At 35.8% G+C, this 22,109-nt stretch overlaps 1 protein-coding gene across 1 annotated transcript; it reads right to left on the bottom strand.

The window, feature by feature from the left end:
- Positions 1 to 853: 853 nt before the first annotated feature.
- LOC125073594 (protein Cep89 homolog) lies at positions 854 to 21,534 on the bottom strand. The gene is made up of 13 exons (XM_047684477.1): positions 21,422 to 21,534; positions 20,648 to 20,870; positions 19,605 to 19,777; positions 18,588 to 18,825; positions 17,949 to 18,081; positions 17,135 to 17,274; positions 16,771 to 16,872; positions 15,987 to 16,280; positions 15,491 to 15,650; positions 5,885 to 6,052; positions 2,525 to 2,666; positions 1,733 to 1,899; positions 854 to 1,312 (listed from the first exon to the last, which is right to left on the bottom strand). Exons 1-13 carry the CDS (start codon positions 21,452 to 21,454, stop codon positions 1,156 to 1,158), a joined length of 2,130 nt encoding a protein of 709 aa, XP_047540433.1. The 5' UTR covers positions 21,455 to 21,534; the 3' UTR covers positions 854 to 1,155.
- Between the last annotated feature and the right edge of the window lie 575 nt (positions 21,535 to 22,109).

The following is a 22,109-nucleotide window of genomic DNA, read 5'->3' as shown; positions in this document are numbered from 1 at the left end:
TTTTTTGGAAGAAACTCCGTGTTTGGACTCTAAGGTCTGTCTGAAGAGATTGTAATACCTACGAAGTATGTAGCACCAAGATACAAATACTCAGTATTGTTTACCGGTTTTTATGATTAATTGTACCTAGTAGGCTATTTGACTGGTTTTTAAAATCCATTTTATATTATTTAGTAGATGTTAAGGAACCCAGTAAAAGTTGTTTTTTTTTTAATTCTAGTACATATTTGCTGAAAAATATCAAATTAAAAATTCCATATTCAAAAAGCGCGCGAAAACGCTACTTTGACAATATGACGCTGCAATGGGGTCGGTGACGTCACTTGCCTGTATTATAATCTGTGGAACATATAATCCACATACAGTAGGCAAACGAGGTTAACAAGCAAGTGACGTCATCAGAAGCGTTGTGTCACGTGATAAATGTTTAAAAAAAATGCATTTTTATTTATGGATTATGGAAAAATGCATTTTTGAATAAATTAATTAAGTTTTACAACTTTCGTTAATAAATAACCATTTTTAAACTCATCATATATATTGATTACAATAATTGACAGTATATTTGCATTGTCTAATAGCCTTTTTTCTCTTTGCAATATCAGACCTAAGGGACAATACTTCTCAGCTCTTCAAGACAGCTCAGCACGAATTCCAACCAAGGAGTAAACAAATAGCTGTATGATAACGAAGGCAATGTTACATAAGAAAGTATTCTATAAACTAAGGTTTCAAAACGTATGACGTACACATGACGTATGTCAGAAAACTATTTCTTTTGTTTAAAGTTCAGACTTTGTAATATCTGATATAATGTATCTTTTATCTGGACACGGTATATTACTTTCTAGTTATCTTATCTCTATTTTTATTTGATTTTGTTTATAAAGTAGTTTGGAAGAAAAATTCACAACGTTACATAGTAGTAAATTATGAGTAATGAAATTTTATTAGTAAAAAGTTGTAAAATTGTCTATGTCTTAATCTTGTTGTCTTTGACTGGAATATACAGTGTTCAACAGTACGCCAGAAGGCTAAGTTGGAGAAGGGTCTATGACGGAGGATTCTGTAGTCATAATTAGTACATCTAAAATTAACAACCAAGCAAGTCAATAGTTAGAATTATACAAAAATGTCGCACAGAATATTATTAATTTACTTCTTCTTTTTCCCATCTTTTTCCTGATAGTAACCCCCAGGACCGGGGACCAGCTTCACGTTGGGTCTTTCTCTCTTATCTTGGGTCTTCGGAGAACGATCAGACGAGTCAGAGATTATACCTTGAAGACGACTTGTATTGGTTTGACTTAATCTGAAATCAGAATTTTATTTTAATAACATTTTGACCATGACCAACTAATGTTCTGATTGAAATATTTGCCTTTAATAGCGTGAGCTTTTGATTTCAGCCATCACTTAAGTGGGTATAAAGTAAATAGGTAGAAGATTTCAAAGCTTCTCAACTATTATTATTAAGTACAGTAAAATGAATATAAATGATGACGTTCAAAATACCTTTATTAGAACTCGAACAATTATACTTAACAATGCAATCATCGAGATCAGTCATTAGTCATTCAGGGCGTCATATTCAAACCCACCTAACTTTACGAAACTTACTACAAATGTATACGTATGTGTGTGACCGGCATGTATTTGTGTGAAGTCATAAGCTACCTACAATTATTATTTTAACAAAACTGTAGGCGTAAAGAATTAATGCGAGTCTCACCGGACCTCCTCGACGTCAGCCACCTTATCGATGAGGCTCCGGATGACGGCCTCCTTGTGCCGCAGCGCGAGCGCGGCGCGCTCGAGGTCGCGGCGGTGCTCGTCGTGCGCGTGCGACATGCGGCGCTCCAGCTCCGACAGCGACGCTTGCGCGCGGGACTTCACCGTCTGCTTATACATGGGTAACATTTGCATATCGACAACTTCTCGCTAACATTTTGTAGATGAATAACCACAGAATTACAACAGACGCTGTTAATATAAATATGTATATATACGTAGGGTATGCCATATATAGCTTTTTTATTTCAAAATTCATAGTCTCTCTATTATTATTACTAGAACATACTATAAATATGAAATTTCATATTTCTAAGATGATTTCAAAACGTGCCTTACGTGCCGACCGAGAATTTTATTAAATATCATGTTTTTTTCTAATATTTTGGTCTGTGAAAAAAAGGTAAAATAAGATAATCTTATTATATAGGCCATAAGTCTCAGTTAATTTTTGTGTGTTTTGGTTCGATTCAAATAGTCTGACGAATTGTTAATATGATATAATATTTTCAGAGTAACACCCAAAAAATCTAGGATTCTGCCTAATTTTCGCGCTGTCTTGCTGTTACAAAGCTTCTACTTCCCCTGCGAGCAAAAATCTGTTAGAATTAATAGTAATCTATTATTTTTAATGGAAAATTAGCAAATCAAACTTGCAGTTTTCGTGAGACATTGCCACAATTAACACAACTTGTCTATACGCAACCACAATAATGGGCAGTACCACACGGACCTTAACTTCCGCCTTGATCTTGTCGAGCGCGAGCAGCGCCCGGCGCAGCGGCTCCCCGTGTTGCGCGCGGTGCGAGCGGCGGGCGCGCGCCGCCGCCGAGCGCGCGCGCCGCCGGAACACCACCGCCGCCTTGCGGTACAGTCTGCGGGCGTTGCACTCTTCCGAACCAGTCTCGTATAAGCGACCACTTTTAGAGGAGCCGAGACTAGTCCGTCTAGATCATGGGTTTAGAGGATGCAAAGAATCCGGACGCCATGCGTTAGGACTGCACTACGCCGATCACAACCAAGACATTCTTCATTCAAGTACGCTCATAAAAGCAATTTTGAATCGTCATGTAACAGTGTTGAATTAAATGACAAGCTACCACCGGAAGTGTATAGTAGTCGGAAATTAGATTCTACCGAGAAGAACCGGTTAGAAACTCAGTATAGTAAGACATAATTTAGAAAAAACAAACCGATTATTGCTGATTTAAGCAACCAATAGAAATAGCTCCCTATAACGCCATTCAACGCTATTCGACGCTATAGATTTTCGCTTCAGTTCAACCAGAGATAACAACGGGAATGTACGTGAGTGAATCATTCCATACACTACGTGACAATTTAATGGTAAAGGGAATATTATATATTTTTTGGTATATTTTTAAATATGAATCATTGAAACTGGGTAGACCGTATAATAGGAAAAGTCGTGAAATAATTTTCTTTCATTTATCAATTTATGAGACGAGACAAAAATATAGATTTTTCCTTTCAAAACATTAAAAATTATATACGTATATAAGCGCTGTTTTAAAGGACAATTAACCCACTTAAGAAACTCAAAAAACAATAAGAACGACGAGCTAATTAAGATTAAGTTTTGATTATGATGTTATTAGAAGGGAGATATATGGCTTTCATCTCACCGAAAAAAGGTAGCCTGTGACAAAATATTTGTTAACAAAATAAAACATTTTCAATGACAGTCGAGAAACTGCGGAGAATATTACATGAACTGGGTTTTAAATAAATAAAAAAGTAAAATAACAGATCTTTCTTCTGAAAAAGACATAGCCAGATACAAAGGTTTAGGAGTGAAGGTACCTTACAGGTACATGGTTTGTAGATGGCGTTCTCTTAGCTTATATATATTCCCAAAGAACTGGCGTTTATCATCACGAAATGAGTAAAGAAAATTACGAAAAATAGTCACAACAACATCTCGACCTGAATCTACGACCTAAAGCAGTCGTAGTCATAAATACCGCTAAAAATATACCCCTTGCATTAAACCTACTGAAACCAGAATTGTATTAAATCATTGCACGCCACAAAGCAGAACATATTAAATACTCAAACAATCAAATAATGGCGGAACATGGTCATTCTATTTTACGGTTACCTCCATTATTACATCTAGATTTCAACCCAATCGAGAGTATTTAAAAATGTTTCGATTAATTTAACGGAAGTTATTACAGGAGACGTCATCAGATAGCGATGAATCGTTCGATGACTTGTGGAGCTATTGAGAGTGTAACCGTAAGAATAAATGTTTTTATAATATCAGGTGTTTTATTGTAAAAGCCGTACAGTATTTACTTAGTATTTTATCCTTCAAACCAAATCTAAATAACTCCACTTTTTAAGTCAGTTAAAAACAAATAAAATTAATTTAAAAGATTTATGTGACCATTTATTTTGCTATCAAGTTCATGTAAATCTACGCGTCAATTTGACGAATATTTTATGGTTATGTGATATTGTAAGTTAATACGTTTGCGTAACGATCGTTTTCACATAAGAAATACAAAAATATTGATGATTTTGAAGGCGTACTTAATTCGGATGTGATCGGTTTTACGAATTTTGCCGATGGTACATCTAAGTTGTGTCGTACTATATTCTATTACGTCTTATAACCTGGTGCCTTCAAACGAGGCGCTTTGCGGGCCGGCATGGCGAGGGCGACCTTCTATTGACTAAAATGCCTTATCAATATTTTCTTGACATGTGATTTAATTTTTTTAATAGGCCTCGTTGATTGTCAACCCTTGGACCATTGGTAAGGGTGCCTGCCTTACTTTAGGAGGAAGGAAGCGCAATGGTTTATTCTCCCCTTAAGTAATTGTTGTCCTGACTAGTGCAAGCCTCGTCTTAGTGGGTATAACTCATAACATTTTATATCACTAAAAATAATAGCCTGTGAAAATACAGTCACAATTGACATAATGTATAAGATGCCATAATTGTCCAATACAGAAGATGTCTCACACTTGTTATCGGCATGTGTCCGTAACCACAGTTTGAGAGAAACACTAAAATATAAACTAAATTTAAATTTGTTTAATATTGGTGCTTTTAATTCTATCCTTAGTACGAGTATTTCAGCAATTAAAATCTATGAATTTGTTAGTGATTCTCTCAAACTGATTTAGTCATACTTGTTGAACTAATTTTGACTTATTTAGCGTTAACGATGGGGCCGACATATAGGCTGCCTTTAAAGACCCCTTAAAAATAATAGAATAAAAAAAAAAAAAATTGTCCAATACATAGAACAATGTTTGTAGTATGTCGAGTGCTAGTGTTTCTAAGGAAGTCGCTTGCTATTTTGACCTTACTGGTAGAAACTAGAGCAAGTGGAATTTCTTTTGTGGCTTAGTCAACACCTTGGCAAATCAAGGCCCATTTAAATACACTACATCTATAGAACAGGATATCTACTGAGTTTTCTGCGGTTCTTCTCGGTAGAATCTACTTTCCGAACCAATGGTAGCTTTTCATTTAATTCAACACCGTACATGACATCAAAATAGCTTTTATAGGCTACTGGAATAAAGAATATTTTGATTTTAGTTCATAAGTCTTAAATTTACTTTTAAACAAATCACAACAACCTTCACAACATCGTCGGTTACCAATAAGAACGAAGAGAGCATTCAATCTTTTTTTTATAGCATTGGTTGGCGGACGAGCATATGGGCCACCTGATGGTAAGTGGTCACCACCGCCCATAGACAAAGGCGCTGTAAGAAATATTAACCATTCCTTACATCACCTATGCGCCAACAACCTTGGGAACTAAGATGTTATGTCCCTTGTGCCTGTGATTACACTGGCTCACTCACCCTTCTAACCGGAACACAATAATACAGTGTACTGTTATTTGGCGGTAGAATATCTGATGAGTGGGTGGTACCTACCCAGACGGGCTTGCACAAAGCCCTACCACCAAGTAAAAATCTAATTTCGATCTAATAAGTTTAGTAACCTTTGAGCCTAAAAATATTAGTTTTATCTAAAGTTATACCCCAAAAAACGTAAACAAGTTTTCATAACTAGAACTTCCCAACACCTATTTGGGACATACCTGACATTCTTTAACGCAGCCTTTAATTCCTCCTTAACCGCTTCATGTTCCTGACAAATCTTGTTGTATTTATCTTCTGTTTTTCGTAAATCCTCTTCCAACTTTTTAATTTGTTCGCTTTTTCGTTCCGACTCCATGGCATATTGATGTTTTAATTCTTCCAGTAACCTAAAACGATTTATAGCTCATGCCACTTATTGCAATGATAGCCTCGACTCCCTCAGATTTACATACGAAAGAGGCATTTTTAAAATAAACTGGATAAAAATGTGAGCAGGATTAAACGAATAAATTAATGTAAAGTGTAAGTGACCGCCTGTAAATATCTCGTTGAGGTTTTGGAGTTTGCTCGTTGTTTGTTCGCTCTGTTATGCGATGTTTGAAAAATCGGTTTTTAAAAAAAAAGAGAAATTATTTTCACTCACGAACTTTTATTTAATAACATTAATTACGGATATGGATAATTTTAAGTACGCGAGGAAATAAATCCTTAGGCAACCGCTCGAGTCAGAGGATAAAGACGAACTGAACTCTGGACTACAATTCGAAACTAGACTTATTGGCAAACCGCTGTACAAGCTAGTCAGAGTAGACCTGTCAGCAATAAGCCTAGCAGAGCCAGGGTATAACACCTCCCCCTTTAAGAGGAGACTTTGGGGTTGATGCAAAGTCTCTGCTAAATTTTAGTCCTAAGTGGAGCGATAGGGCAAGTCATTTCTATTTCAGAGTCTTGTCCGTCTGCTATGTTTATTGTTTTGGGAGCAGGTGAAGGTGATGATCTTTTGGGGTTGAATTTAATTTGAAAAGGTAGGTTGCTGCCAGATTTATTTATTTTCTTATATGTTAAATAACCTAAAAATAGAAGGATAAAAACTAATACTACGATTATAGAAACGGAGTAATGTGTCCCATACCTAATTATATGAGGGCTTAATGTCTTTTCCATAGAATTTAAATCATTTAAAAGAGTTTTAATTTTATTTTTATTTTCAGAATTAAAATCGTCTAAATCTATATTTTGTAAATGGATAGGAGACACACTACTTGCTATATTATTTAACTTATCTAAGTTACAGCAAGTGTCGTTGATTAAGTTAAAGTCAGGAATATGATTTACAGGTGAGGTAATATTTAAAACAATATATTTTGGTATTAGTGTAGTACTTTTACAATATCCGATACAATTCTTAGGGATGCTAATAATGCCTGTACCTAAAATATTTGTTTCATACAATTTAGAATTCAGACAGTCAATAGAAATTTTGTTAGGTTCCGATTGTATGAAGAGCCACTTATTGTTCGTCAACGATTTCCAAATGTCCAGTTTTCCCACTATGATTTTTGTTTCGCACTGTAATGGTTTTTCACTTATCACTTTTGCTAATAATTCACTTTCACAGGTAGGTTTCGCGTCAGTGGAATACACATTTTCGATGTCGCATAGGAAGTTTCCTGGGCTTACTGATTTGCAAATTTCCAGAGTGTCGAATATACAGTAAAAGGATTTGTCTTTGGTCATTGCTATATATTTATTATTGGGTATGATTAAGCTAAATGAACTAGGTTCTTCCGGTCTATAAGGTGTAGGCATTGCAATACTATGGAATAATACGTATTCCCTGGTTTGGACCAGTGGCACTTGTAGAACAAAAACAATCTTATTATTAACATAGTAACAAACTAACTTAGATATATTTAAAATAAGATGGATAGAACTTATATCTAAAGCAACAGGCAATTCGAGGTCGTTTGGTAAACGTCTGTAGTTATCGGCGAGCTCTTTGTATAATTGACTTGGTGTGATTATTGCAGGATGCAGAATATTTTGACTACTAAATAAAATTGCGTTAGTTATATCTTCTAATTGGAATGATAAAGTAAGTATTGATGTTTCTAGGATGTCAAGTAGTTCGTTTATATTAGCAAGTATTTGTAATCCGTTAGTTATTTCAGAAATATTCTTGACACTAAGAGAGAGCTTGTCGATAGCTTCACCAAGATTGGCTTCATTATTTTTAATTTTATGCAAGGTATCATTATAATAAGTCAATATTGAAGTAGTAACTAAGATATTTTCTTTCATCAGTGAAGTCAACTGCTTTTCATTATTTTGCAAGGATATTATCGCCTCATCGTATTTCAAACCATCGTTTTCATCTAGATTACCAAAAATCTGTTTTAGGATTGTTCCTATACCTCCAATCCATGCATTACGTTTGATTCTATTATCTATTAGGTGCGAAATGGATGCAAACTCTCTACTCATGTCTTGAAAGCGCGTTGATAATGGTTGTAACAGACTTTTACATTCTGCATCAGCTTGAATAATATAAGTTTGAAAACACAAACGCCTTGTAGTTCCTAAAGCTGTTTCGATATTTTGTATGTGAGGGCCAAAATGTGAAATATCTACAGGTATTACAATTTTTAATTGGACATTATTAATTTTGAGTTTTCCTAAGTAGTCAAAGTAAAGACCCGAACTTGAAGTAATCGGCTGGATGAAATCTTGAAAAGATTGACCTCGAACCGAACTGCAAATAATAATCTTAATTAACAGTAAGCTAATATACGTAGGTTTATATAGGTATAGGTATATAATATATAAATATACTCTCTTTTACTTTATTTAAATTTTAAAACTTTATTATATTTTAATTTTACCCATTACAAGTTATTATTATACGAGTTTGTTCCGATTTCGGCAGGTTTCACTTGGTCGAAGTGATGCGTGACGTGACGTCGGTTAATAAGTAAAGTAAGTGTACTGTTACCATTAATTCTAATTATTTTGTAGGGCCCTTTCCAAAGGGGTGAGAGTGCTTTACGCATTCTTAAATGATTTTTGAGATATACGTAATCGCCTGCCTTGTATTTAATTGGGCGTGTGCGAGTGTCATAATAAGTCTTTGAGGAGTCTTTTGATTTCCTTATAAAATCTAAGGCTTTCTCTCGTGAATATTTTAATCGGTTCTGAAGCATGCGGACATAATCAGGGTATGTTGCTCCTGATGATTCTTCATAGATGGAATTTGGAATGATTGGCTTACTCCCGAACATCAGTTCGTAGGGAGTGAAGTGGGTTGTTGTATGAACGGTTGTGTTATAAGTGAGCATAGCTGTATAAACATAACGAGGCCAATTTGACTGCTCTGCGTCAGTGAAAGATCTGAGATACTCCTTAAGAGTCGAATGGCTTCGCTCTAGAGCTCCTTGGGTTTGTGGATGATACGGGGAGGACCAAAGGTTCTTTATTTTGAGAAATTCGCAAGTCTTTTTGAAAAGGTCGGATGTAAAATTTGTTCCTTGATCTGTGAGGATTGTCTTAGGGATACCGAAGATAGATATGTAGTGAAGTAAACATTCACTCGTTTCCTCCGCTGTGGTACTGCGGATTGGATATGCGGAAGAGAATTTCGTAAGGTCGTCCTGTATTGTTAGAATGTATTTTAATTTGGCTGGTCCTGCTTCAGGCAGTGGTCCAACGATATCAAGAGATATTCGTTGACAAGGTTCTGTTGACGTGCTAGTGATTTGCATCGGGGCACGATTTATTTGCCTGAGAGCCTTATTAGTCTGGCATTGCGGACACTTTTTAACAAAAGTTTCAATATCGCTACGCATGTTTTTCCAATAGAAGGTTTCCCGTATTCGGTTGTACATGCGACTGCTACCAAGATGTCCAGCGATAGGGATATCGTGGTTTTCCCTAAGAATTTTCGGAACTTCAGAGAGTGACGGGTATATTATTTTATTTTTATATATATGGATATTGATGTTCATATTATCGAATAAATACAGAAACATGTTATAAATTTTAATAAATTGATGAACTTCAAATGGGTTTTTAAATTCGGTTATTGCTATATCTGAAACAACATCGTTATCGAGATTGTTAACCAATTCGTTTCTGAGTGACTTAAGACTTTCATAAATGTCTTCGTAAGTGGATTTGTCGAAATGATGGACTTTAAAGAAGAGGAAGTAATACGTTTTGTCTTCGTGTGTAAAAGACAAGAATGAATTAAGAGTTCTTTCTTTACTTAGAATATCGGAGCTATCGGGTATGATGTCAAGAATATTTTGTACAAAGGGATTCGATTCGTCGAGGTCAATAGAAGTGGGTATAATAACGATTTTTTGTTTTGACTTTGTTATGTCTTCGTTATGTTCTTGAATGTCTGTGGTGAAAGTTTTATCTTTATTATTCATTACTCTTAGGAAAGTAGAATAATTATCATCAGGTAAGTCTAGAGGGGCATTTGCAGGTGACGTTGGAATAATGATTTGAGCATCAGTGGTTGGCGATTGTTCGGGAGCGGGCGAGAGTTCAGGCGGAATCGTCATTTCATTTTCAATTTCCTTTCTAAGGATATCAGGAATATTAGGAGGTAAGTTTATTTCAGGAGGTGGTACGATGTCCTCACTGGGATCAAGAAGATTCGGAAAAGGTGAGTTTATAGGTACTTCAGGTAACGATAAGGTATTTCTACCAAGGTCAAGAGGGTCAGATAAAGGTTGGTTTAATTCATCTGAATTAAATGATGGTGGTGATATTAGTAGGTCCATTAGATCCTTGTCTAATTCATGAGAGGGTTCTTCCTCTATATTAGGATTAGTTTTAGGGACATTTACAGGCTGGACTGGATTGACAGGGAATCGAGATAAAGCGTCAGCATTTGTGTTAATTTTCCCTTTCTTGTATTGAATTTTATATTCGAACTCCTCTAATTTCAGACGCCAACGGATTAGCCGTGATCCCGGATCTTTACAATTAAATAACCATTCTAGTGGTTTGTGGTCCGTCAGGACTGTGAAATTATGACCATATAGATATGGTCGGAATACTTTCGTTCCGAAAATGACGGCTAGACATTCCTTTTCAGTGACACTATAATTGCACTCAGCTTTATTTAGGGTGCGTGACGCATATGCAATCGGGCGATCTTTTCCAATTGGTCCCTGTGACAATATTGCAGATATTGCGAAGTTGGAAGCGTCACATGTCAATAGAAAGGGTTGTGTGAAATCTGGGTATGCCAGAATTGGTGCAGAGACGAGTTTATTTTTCAGGGTATCGAAAGCAAGTTGTTGTTCATTGTGCCATTTAAATGGGGTATCTTTCTTTAAAAGAGATGTTAGAGGTTTAGCCAGCTTGGCGAAATCTGGTATAAACCTTCTGTAATACGATGTCAAACCCAAAAAGGATTTGATATCTTTTGGAGATTGGGGAACTGGAAATTCGGTTACGGCTTTGGTTTTGTCTGGATTTGGTTGGACACCATCTTCACTGATAATATGCCCTAGATAGGCAACTTCCTTCCTTAGGAACTCACATTTTTCCGGTTGAAGTTTTAGATTAAAATCACGGATTCTATCGAAGACAGCTCTCAGATTTTCGATGTGAGAACTTAGGTCATGAGAGTAGATGACGATGTCGTCTAAATAGACGAAACATCGCGAACCTTGAAGGCCAGAAAGACAGTTGTTCATAAGTTTTTGAAAAGTAGATGGGGCGTTTTTAAGCCCAAAAGGCATTCTATTGAATTGGAAGTGGCCTTGGGGTACGGAGAAAGCTGTTTTAGGAGCATCTTCGGGAGCAATGAGAATTTGATGGAAGCCGGAAGTGAGATCCAATGTTGAGAAATATTTACTATGTCCTAACTGGTCAAGAATTTCGGTTATTTGTGGAATAGGGTAAGTTTCTCCAATAGTTATGTCATTCAATTTTCTATAGTCAATTACGATTCGCCATTTACGTTGGCCCTGAGGGTTTAACTTTTTGGGCACTATCCAAATTGGCGAACTCCAAGGTGATGATGAAGGCTCTATGATGTCTTGTTCAAGCATCTTATTAATTTGAGTTTCAACCTCTTTCTTGTGGCATTCTGGAAACCTATACGATTTGGTGTGGACAGGGATATCACTACTCGTCTTAATTTGATGATTAAGGGCTGAAGTATAGGTTAGCTGATCGTTCGGCAAATAGAAAATATCGGAATATTGGGAACAGAGTTCTATAAGGGTATCTTTCTCTTCCTGATTTAGGTGATCCTTTCTGAGTGAATTAATTACCTCGTCAGTTCGGTTGACCACTTCTTGGGTGTTCGTATTGATTGGATACGCAGTAGAATGGAAAGGTTCGATATTGAGATTTAAATTTGTTTTGACATTTACAAAAATTTCTGATATATTGGCGACAGTTAAATTAACGCGGTTATTTTCTTTTATTTTTACCATGCAATTAGATATGAGTAAATTATCAGAAATATGTTGATCCATAATGATACCTTCTTTAAGATCAGTTTTTTGAATCGAGCATTCGATAACAGCTTCTGTACGAGGTGGAATGACGAAGAAAGGTTCAGAAAAATGTAGTTTAAGATCTAACTTTCCTATTCTCAAAATATCATGTGTATAATCTATTTTGCATCCAAAGGCGGTTAGGAAGTCGGTGCCTATGATGCCGTCATAAGGCAGATTGATGTTTTGGACTACATGGAATTTGAATGGTATGGATTTACTATCTTTCAATTTTAGTTTGAGTTGGAAATGACCTTCAGTCTGGGTCGATTCATCATTGGGGTCTATGCCTTTAAGTTTAATCGATTCTTTGACTAACTTCTGGGTTTTTTAGATGCTGGATTTCTTTAATAAACATATAGCAGAACCTGAGTCGACCAACAATGAAAGGGGTATGTCTGATGCTTGTGTATCAAGTAACACGTGAGGTAGTAATCTTTTGGTAGTATCTATGTTCACTTCATAGATTTTTTTATGGATATTATCGTTAGACGAGGGAGAAATACTTGGATTGTTAACATCATGTAGGGTTGATTTGAATTTTTCCTGACCGTCAGTTTGGGGCTGGTTACCCTGTTGATTGGCCTTATTTGGTTTCTGAATTAGGACTCTTGTTTGGGGCTGATTACCCGAGTGGTCCTTAGGATTAGAGAACTGGACGCTTGTTTGGGGCTGGATACCCGAGTGGTCCTTAGGATTTGAGGATAGGGCGCTTATTCGGGGCTGGTTACCCATGTGGTCCCTGGAATTAGAGGATAGGGCGCTTATTCGGGGCTGGTTACCCATGTGGTCCCTGGAATTTGAGGATAGGGCGCTTATTCGGGGCTGGTTACCCAAGTGGTCCCTGGAGTTTGAAGATTTTATTGGTGTGTCGACTTTTGGACTTTGTCTCGGGCGACACCGTGACGAGACTTCTATTCGTTTAAATTATCGGCGGGCGAGTCTACTTCGTCATAGCCGATATTTTCCTCAGATTGTTCGAGGAAGTTTACACGAGGGGAAGGCCTGAAAGGGTTTGGATTAATCACTTGGTTTTGTTGAACCCTGAAACGATTGTTATTATATTCGCGTTTCTTACACACAGAGATATCGTGTCCAGCGGTTTTGCAGTAACGGCAAAATACATTGCTAGGACCTTGTGGCGAAGGGCTTGGTCTCTGAGGAGAAGAATACGTATTAAAATTTTGTTTAGAAGGACCGGCTTTGAATTTATTGTTATTATTATTGGGTCTTTGGTCCACCTGTGGGCGTCTGTACAGCGTCTGCTGTATGCGTTCTTCGGAAATAGCGAAATTGATCGCCTCATTTAGTGATTTAGGAGATTTACATCTTACAATGTTCGAGATTCGGGGATGAAGTCCCATGACAAAGTGATGGAGAGCGAGGTCTTCCATGGCTGCAGTACGACCAGCTAGTTCTTTGGATTTAGTGTTGGATAAAGATATTTCCGTCAATAATTGAGAGAGACATGTCTCTGTGCGTAACGCGTATTGACTCACACTATCTTGTGGGTTTTGTTTATTTTCTTGGAGATCGGTAAGAAGGTGCGAATAGTGTTTACGCTCACTAAATTGCGTTTTTAGGAACTCTTTCAGCTGATCCCAGGATGCAAATTCTTTTATAGAGCAGGCAACTTCTGCTTTACCATTTAACTGGCTGAGAATAAATTTAAACAAAATAGGCTTTTGAGTTTCGGATGCAAGAGCGAAAGCATTATCGCAGTTTACAAGAAATGAGTTAATAGTTTCCCTACTACCATCGTATGGTTTAATGAATTTGAACAAAATATTTAATTCGAGCTCAGCCATTGCGTGAGCTGCTGCAGTTCTCCTGGTAACTCGAGGAGAAAGAGCAGGTGACTTCACTTCAGTATCACTTTCACCCTGATGTGGTTCAGGAATTTCAACAGTTAATTTACTTTCCTCAGTTTTGGGAACTTTTGGCATAATTGTATTTACGAAACGAAATTAAAAGTTCCAGGTATGAATACCAAACATCAAATTGTTTTAGCGATAAATAAAAAATAGCTTAAATTTAGTCTAGACAATGACCAAAGACTCACAGTAAGAGTAGCGCGAAGGCGGCCGATAAGAAAGCGCCGGTGACCGGGAGCATACCGCTGAGATAAGGCACGTTCTTGTGACTTGATCCAGACGCCTTTCTCCAGTTACCGATTCTCGGATAATTTCGAGTGACGAATATGGTTCTCGGTCGTATTACAGATGCAGGATATATGTACGCCGAATGTATGTATGTATGTTTCAGATTTGGAGTTTAGAACACCTTTCACGTAGCCGAAGATTAGAAATTTTGGTTCACCCCACAATAGTTTTCTTTACAGGATATAGTAGATTGATGCCGACAGTAACAGCTCAGTTATTGCAATGGTTTATTTCTCACTGAATAAGTAGACCTCTCACAGGATCTAGCAGGATTTCGTAACGAAACGTTAAGGATAACACCATAAGTATTATTTATTACACTTATGTTTATGCACTAACACAGGATATGGTTTAGAACACTTTGTCTTTGTTTTATTTTAATTTCGAGATACGGAACGAGTTCGCGGAGCGGTGCCTGGCAACTGGAAATTTCCGTATCCCACCGCTGCCACCAAAATTGTTATGCGATGTTTGAAAAATCGGTTTTTAAAAAAAAAGAGAAATTATTTTCACTCACGAACTTTTATTTAATAACATTAATTACGGATATGGATAATTTTAAGTACGCGAGGAAATAAATCCTTAGGCAACCGCTCGAGTCAGAGGATAAAGACGAACTGAACTCTGGACTACAATTCGAAACTAGACTTATTGGCAAACCGCTGTACAAGCTAGTCAGAGTAGACCTGTCAGCAATAAGCCTAGCAGAGCCAGGGTATAACAGCTCGAATACACGTGTGGCAGAATTTCTTTGATATTAGACATAAGCAGGTTTCCTCACAATAATTTCCTTCACCACCGAGCACGAGATGAATTATAAACATAATTTAGGGTGCCCACTCAACACACACGCCCACTCAAAAACGCGATGCATAGGGAAACGACGCCGGTAATCAGGAACTTGCGAAGCGAATTGCTGGAATATCGACTCAGATCGGATATTCTTGCAGTACATTCGTGCGATCTCGCGGATATTTGGGATGCATTGTGCATTCGCATTTAATTCTTGGAACCCCTAAGCATATGAAAACTCAGTGGTGCTTTCCTGGGTGGAGCTGCAATAATCGGTTACGGCGCTCGCGTTCTAACCTAAAAATCAAATCTAAAAATTATATGTAGAGAGAAAGAGACAGATACATACCGCTTACAATCATCTAGTCTCCTCTCGTGCAAGTCAGCAGGTACGGTCTTACTTCTCATGGCATCTAATTGCGCCATCTTACCCGCAGAAGCTTCTAGAGCCGTCTTAACCGAGAAGTATTCTCTATGTACTGTTTCATAATCACGGAACATGGCTGCCACTTAAAAAAACAAAATATCATAAAAAACCATTTGATACGTGATTCGAGAATATAGTAACGAAAGAGAGATTATTTTTTGGTTCTACGTGCGAATTAAAATTTATGATTTTGACAAATTTTGACAAAGACTAAATAAGACTTTCGGGAGTGTATAAGTGTGTGTGTGACAGAATAAATATACTGAGTATAGTTTACATTAACTAAACTGGTTAACTTTTAAGAAAGCCAAATGGCCATAACGCTTTATAAAATCGGTAATATAATATTGTATTCATAGATAATAATTAAATAATAAAACACAGAATCGAAGAGGTCTTACAAAAATCGCATACGTACTCTTCCCTTCATACAGTTCATAAACTTCCTTCAATTTAGACTCCGCCCGCTCCGCTCTTTCTAACAGCGTAGCTTTCTCTACATCATTTGTCTCTTTCTCGACTACCACCTTCTTATAGCTCTGCCTCGTTCGCGCAACTTCTTCTTCCAATGAGTTAACTTTTTCCACCAATAACTTATTTTCTTCGACAATTTGTTTCGATTTCTTGTTAATGATTTCAAATTGTTTTTCGTAGTCCAAGATAAGATTGTCTTTCTCTTGTAGATTTTCTTGATATGCGTCAAACAACGGTGCTGTAATATACAATATAATCGAATTATGGTATGATTCTGATGCATTCAAATTTATTCTGGCAAACCGATCAAATTTTCCAAAAAGACCCAGGACAATCCGAAATTTGTCATCAAGGAATGTTATGGCCGGAATGGATCGACTTGAGACAAACGCAAGACCAAAAAACAAAGAAGTACAGTGCTTGCATTCATATTGATGAACGACGGTCGTGCTTACAAGATGTTTTAGTATGAGCTTAGAGGCTGAAGGTAAATAATACAATACAAATTAGATTATATTTATTAAGGTTTATAACTCTTAAGGACATTAATAGAAATAGTGATGAACGCCCGAAAACGGTGAATAACTCTGTGATGAGTTACAAATCTTAGTTGATAAGGACCAACAAAAACTAATGGCACAATACATACCAGTGTAACAACAGTGCACAAACACCCCATACCTATGTGAACCCTCAAACAATAAGTTTTGTTTTTAGATTTGACATACCCAGAGCTTGCGCGCTTAAGAGTCCGGATAAATCGACTAATCTTTCGGATTGTGTCGTACCGTCTTCAGACATATTTTTGGTGTGACCATCTTCATGCGTTTCTGTAATATTGAAAAATAGCTTTGTTTACATAAACAATTACTTTGCTATGAACAAAATCTCAGGAAAATCTACCAATTTTTTTGGTATCGTTAGCGGCTTCTCTAGCCTCCTCCGGCCTCTAGCACAAGCAGTTATTGCATATAAATATCCATAAATTAGGGTTAGGCAAACATTTTGTGAATACAATTAGAGGCGGTTTGTGATCTGAGGACGTTCATATGTGTTAAATTAGTACATTTAAAGAAATGTCAAAGAACTAACCATGCCTCTGGCCCAAGCTGGCTGTTATCAATGAATCAAGGCCGTCGTATTTTTCACACGGTTTGAAAATATTACCATCTGCATTCAGTGGGTTCACACTCCTCAATCGCTCTTGGTATCTGGACAGCTGGACGTTTAATCTGAAAAATCATTTGCATTGTGAATTGAAACAAACAAAGAACATTACGACATTATGAGCAAACGCCTTCTCTCCCCTTTGGGATGGTGTTCAAGTGCAGGTTTTCTCAAAATATTTACCTTTACAACTAAACATAAATTTAATAATAGGATATCAAGTCCAAATCAAGATACTCTAAGTAGGTTCACAGAAGCAGTTTTGAATCGTTATATTAAAGTGTTAAATTAAATGTAAAGCTAGATGTAATTGATATAATTATTTTATTTAACATCAAAATAATTCGAAATATAATGTATAAACTTCATTCTCCTAAGTCTTTTATTGGTTTACGTACAAGCTCGGATCTCGTTAATGGTTATCTTATAAGGATACAGAAACCAGATAACAGAGACCGGAGAGAAATAAATATTAATGCCATTTAAATTTCAGTAAGCATCCGCAGTTTAGAAAGTGGCAATATTTACACTAACGTCCCTCGAAATACACGTAAAACTAATCTATCAGCTGAACTGTCCAATCGTGACAAATTTCTACCTCATTCTATTTTAAAAGAAATAAAGAGTGTACCTACCTGTGTTTGCACACACACTGGTGGAGAATGGATGCCTTAGGAAAATTTGTCATTAGGACATAGTATATTATTTTAATTAAAGTATTAACTATGTAAATAAATACCTATATAAAACATCCTTCAATGCCTGCATGTCTTTCTGCAACCTTGAATTCTGTTCACGTGCCTGGTTAAGAACGATTTGACGGCTGCTGCAGCTCATACACACCTCCACTAGGGGTATTGCTGTAGAATGTTCTAGAAATAAGCGCAAAACTTAACACCGTATATAAAACATTTATAATATTAATTCAATATGAAAAAATTGTAAAATTTGGAGATCACGGTACTTAAATTCCTCAATTAACACATATTATCCAAACGACCCAAATTAATTATTATTAATTTTTTTGGGCATAGATAGGAGGACTGCCGAATAAGACACCTGATAGTAAGTGGTCACCACTAGACGTTGGCGCCATATGTAACGCGTGGAACTGATATGTTATATCTCTGATGCTTGAGATATATTGGCTCACTCACCCTTCAAATCGGAAAACAAAAATACTCAATATTGTTGCTTGAATTTATGTTGAAAGGACGGTAGCTACGTAACCAAGTAATTTGATATTATTTTATGTTACTTTTTGTGTAATTGTGGAATGTAAAGCTGTTGTTGAACCAAATAAAGTTTTTTTTTTTATTTTGACTATAGGCTGATAACCTTAGTTAACATTGTTGTACAATAAAAAATAACATCATACCTTTATCCGGAATTTCATAATGTTTCACTTTCTCCTCAAACTTCTTCACCTTCTTCTCTAATTCGCCGTTTCTATCTCTCTCTTCTTTTATAACTCTCTTACACTCCTCCACGTAGCTTACTAATGTCGTATACTCACTTTTCACACGATCATTTTCATTCGCAAACAGTTTGTTATACTCTAATACAGTTTTGAGTTTATCTTTTAGTTTGTTGATTTGAGATTCTTTTTCTGTAATCTTTAAAAGAAATTCATGCATTAGAATTTATTTTCTACAATACTTTTTCTTCGCGACTGTACCAAATACAATCTAATTCCATTTTTTTCTTAAATTTAAAATTAAAAGACAAAAACATATACATTCTATTCTGTAAACTTGGTGGTAGGACTTTGTGCAATATACGTCTGGATAGGTACCACCCACTCATCAGATATTCTACCATCAAACAGCAATACTTAGTATTGTTGTGTTCCGGTTGGCAGGGTGAACGAGTCAGTATAACTATAGGCACAAGACAGATTGGTGACGCATTGGTGGCGTAAAGAATATTTCTTACAGCGTCAATGTACATGGGCAGTTGTGACCACTTACCACCAGGTGTCCCATTTGCCCATACGCTTACCTACAACATAAAAACAATAACAAAATAATTTGTCTAAGTATGAATTTTACAATAAACTAAGTAAGGGAGCACTTCATTTCAAATACTTACCTAGTTAAAAAAAATACTTGTTCATTGCAAAAAAAAAGTATTCATAGCATTGCATAGCATTAAGGACACAACCTATAAAGCACATCGCTGATCAAAAATTTAAACTAGCTTTTAGAAAGTGATGGAGGTACAACTATTTACCTTTAATTTAGTATTTAATTCTTGGCTCTGTTTTTTAATTTTGAAAAATCATAATTTATGGGCACCTAGATAAGAGAGTGTCTTTGTAACCCAAGCTGTCAGAAAATTCAAGCATTCAAGCAATCAACAACAATATACCATAATAACAGCACAACACACATACCACAACAACATTCTCCTCACATTTGTCCATGAGCGCAGTCACCAGACCTTCATATTTCTTAGTCAGTTTTCGCTTCTGTTCCTTGAGCAGAGACTTCCCCTCTTTACCTCGTGGCGATGTAACTGCAATCCCTTGCACATTCCTCTTTCTAGGTGGTTTCACAGGTTTTTCAACTGAAATTAATCAAATCAGAGAAAACACTTAATTACAAATATAAAGGGTTTTATGGAATTGTACATTTATAGACATTGTGTTTTTTATAAATTCTTATAGAGTTGGGGGTATATCTCCAACGAAACTACCGCTACAGCGACCCCATATTACTATGCTTCTTTTCCCCTATTCCCATAGTTCGCTAAATCGGCATTTTAAGATGACCGGCAGAAGAGAGAAACAGAGGGGAGGAAGGCCAATGACTACATAATTTCCGAATTATATGATCATCATTGTTTATTCCTTTACTTCGGGCAGTTTTTTATGACACAGGACCGACGGCTCCCCCTGTTTTCGGAGGCGCGGGAACTTTATTTAACAAAAACATTAAAATCAAAGCTTCTTCTGACAGTTTCGTAACGGATTTTTTTTAACCCAACCCGAATCCGTAAAATGGATAACAGAATCGACAACGATACTTCATTTACCTTATAAGATATTGGCTAGACCAACTAGGTATGATGACAAAAACAGAAATGTCATGGGCTTTTTGTGAGATTTTATGTAGTTGACTAATAAATAAAAATTAAGCAGAAAAAGCTCAGTAGACAGGGTTGGTTTTGTAGGTTCTGTTCAAGACAAGCACCTTTGATGTTCATATGCTTAACAATTGTTTTTACGATTCATTTCATGCTAAGTCATGAAGGAAAACATTGGAGGAAATCTTCATAACGCATCAAATTACATTTTCTGCATTCCAATCCACCGACCTGCTATGGAGTAGCCTGATGGAATAAATTCCACACCATCCTCAAGATAAGAGTGGGAACTTTTTATATTCATTTTAATTTGAGCAACAATAATTTAGACGAGTATATAGTGTTACTTACCAACATCTCTCGGATCTTCATATGTTGGATTATTGAAATCACTGCTTCTTTGCTCCGTCATTACAGATTCTGTTTTCTTTAACACAGTGTTCAATATATCTTCACGCATACTACGCCTTCCTGAGGTAGTTATATCAAAGTGACGATGCCAAGGGGTGAAATTGCCAGTAAGTGTTAATTTGTGAGTAGGTTGGCATTTTTTGGAGATACTACAATAATTTGGCTGAAAATAAGACATAATAAAGTTAAATAAGCACTACCAGTAGTAAAAATCAAATGAATCATATTCAAATTAATGAAGTGATGATTACTGTAAAAAAAAAAAATACTATTGCTCATCTATATTTCTAAATAAATAACATTATATATATATATATATAAGACATTAAGGTTGAGTACTGAAAATATTGCTAATTAAAGTTTTGTTTGCTGAAAATGTAGCTAAATGAAGACCAAGAATATATTATATATGCTTGGTGGTGAAAAAATCATTGAGTGAAAACCTATATCTCCCACCAGCTCCAGCTCTGGAGCAGTTTAGTAAAATAAGCACCAAACCTTCTGCTTAAAATGGATTGAAGATTTTTATTTCTTTACCAAAAAACTAAATTATAATCTATATATTATTATTTATTAAGTTATATTTTATAGTCTATGTTATATATTATTCACTATCTATTTAAGATTGTACTAATATATTAACAATTCTGAACAGAATAATAATGGTTATTACAATTATTTTGTATTATTACTATTTCAGTGTTATATACTCACAATACATGAATTCCTCAGAAAATGTTCATCCATTGTCAACTAACATAACTGATACTACATTTTCGAAACATTTTAAAAAAAATTATCCTGATTTAAAATGTATCAGATTAAAAATATTTTAACATTTTTCTAATGAACATCGATTATAACGATTTGAAGACAAAAAATGCTTAATGTAGGTCACTTGTATCGTTCAAATTGTTTTATTGATAAAACTGCTTCGAATATATAGGCCACACGATACACCTGTAACTTAGTAGCTCGTAGTGCTCTTTTCAAAGCTGGTAATTTAATATCTATTTTTTTTAAATAAAGTTATTGACCATACCTAAATGACAATACTTTTCATCGAATTACTAGTTTTATATTAAAATCATCAAAAAATGTAAACAATCACAGTTTGACAATTACGTTGCTATGGTTACAGACATGATGAGTAATAACATTATAAAAGAAAACTTCTATAATAGTAATATTTTTTTAAAAGTCACCACCCGTTTTCATAATAGCAACGTGTAGTTTTTGTTAATTTATTAAATGAATAATAATAACGCTTATTTAATAGATGGACTCCAAGAAAGTTATATTTGAATGCGAAAAAAACAACCCACAAAAAACTAAGTGGTTTATATTTTAATAAAATGGTACTCTTTGATTAATGTACTGGTCACACAGACACCTGTGTGAC

The sequence above is a fragment of the Vanessa atalanta genome, chromosome 24 (genome assembly GCF_905147765.1).
Source record: "Vanessa atalanta chromosome 24, ilVanAtal1.2, whole genome shotgun sequence".
NCBI lineage: Eukaryota > Metazoa > Arthropoda > Insecta > Lepidoptera > Nymphalidae > Vanessa > Vanessa atalanta.
This window is presented reverse-complemented; position numbering and strand designations above follow the sequence as displayed.

Excerpts from the sequence above, each read along its gene's own strand:
- LOC125073594 (XM_047684477.1), bottom strand. The coding sequence starts at position 21,454 with ATGGATGAACATTTTCTGAGGAATTCATGTATT. Across the intron at positions 19,778-20,647 it reads TGAAGATCCGAGAGATGTTG|TTGAAAAACCTGTGAAACCA; the intron begins GTAAGTAACACT and ends GATTAATTTCAG. Across the intron at positions 17,275-17,948 it reads TTGAAGGATGTTTTATATAG|ATTAAACGTCCAGCTGTCCA; the intron begins GTATTTATTTAC and ends ATGATTTTTCAG.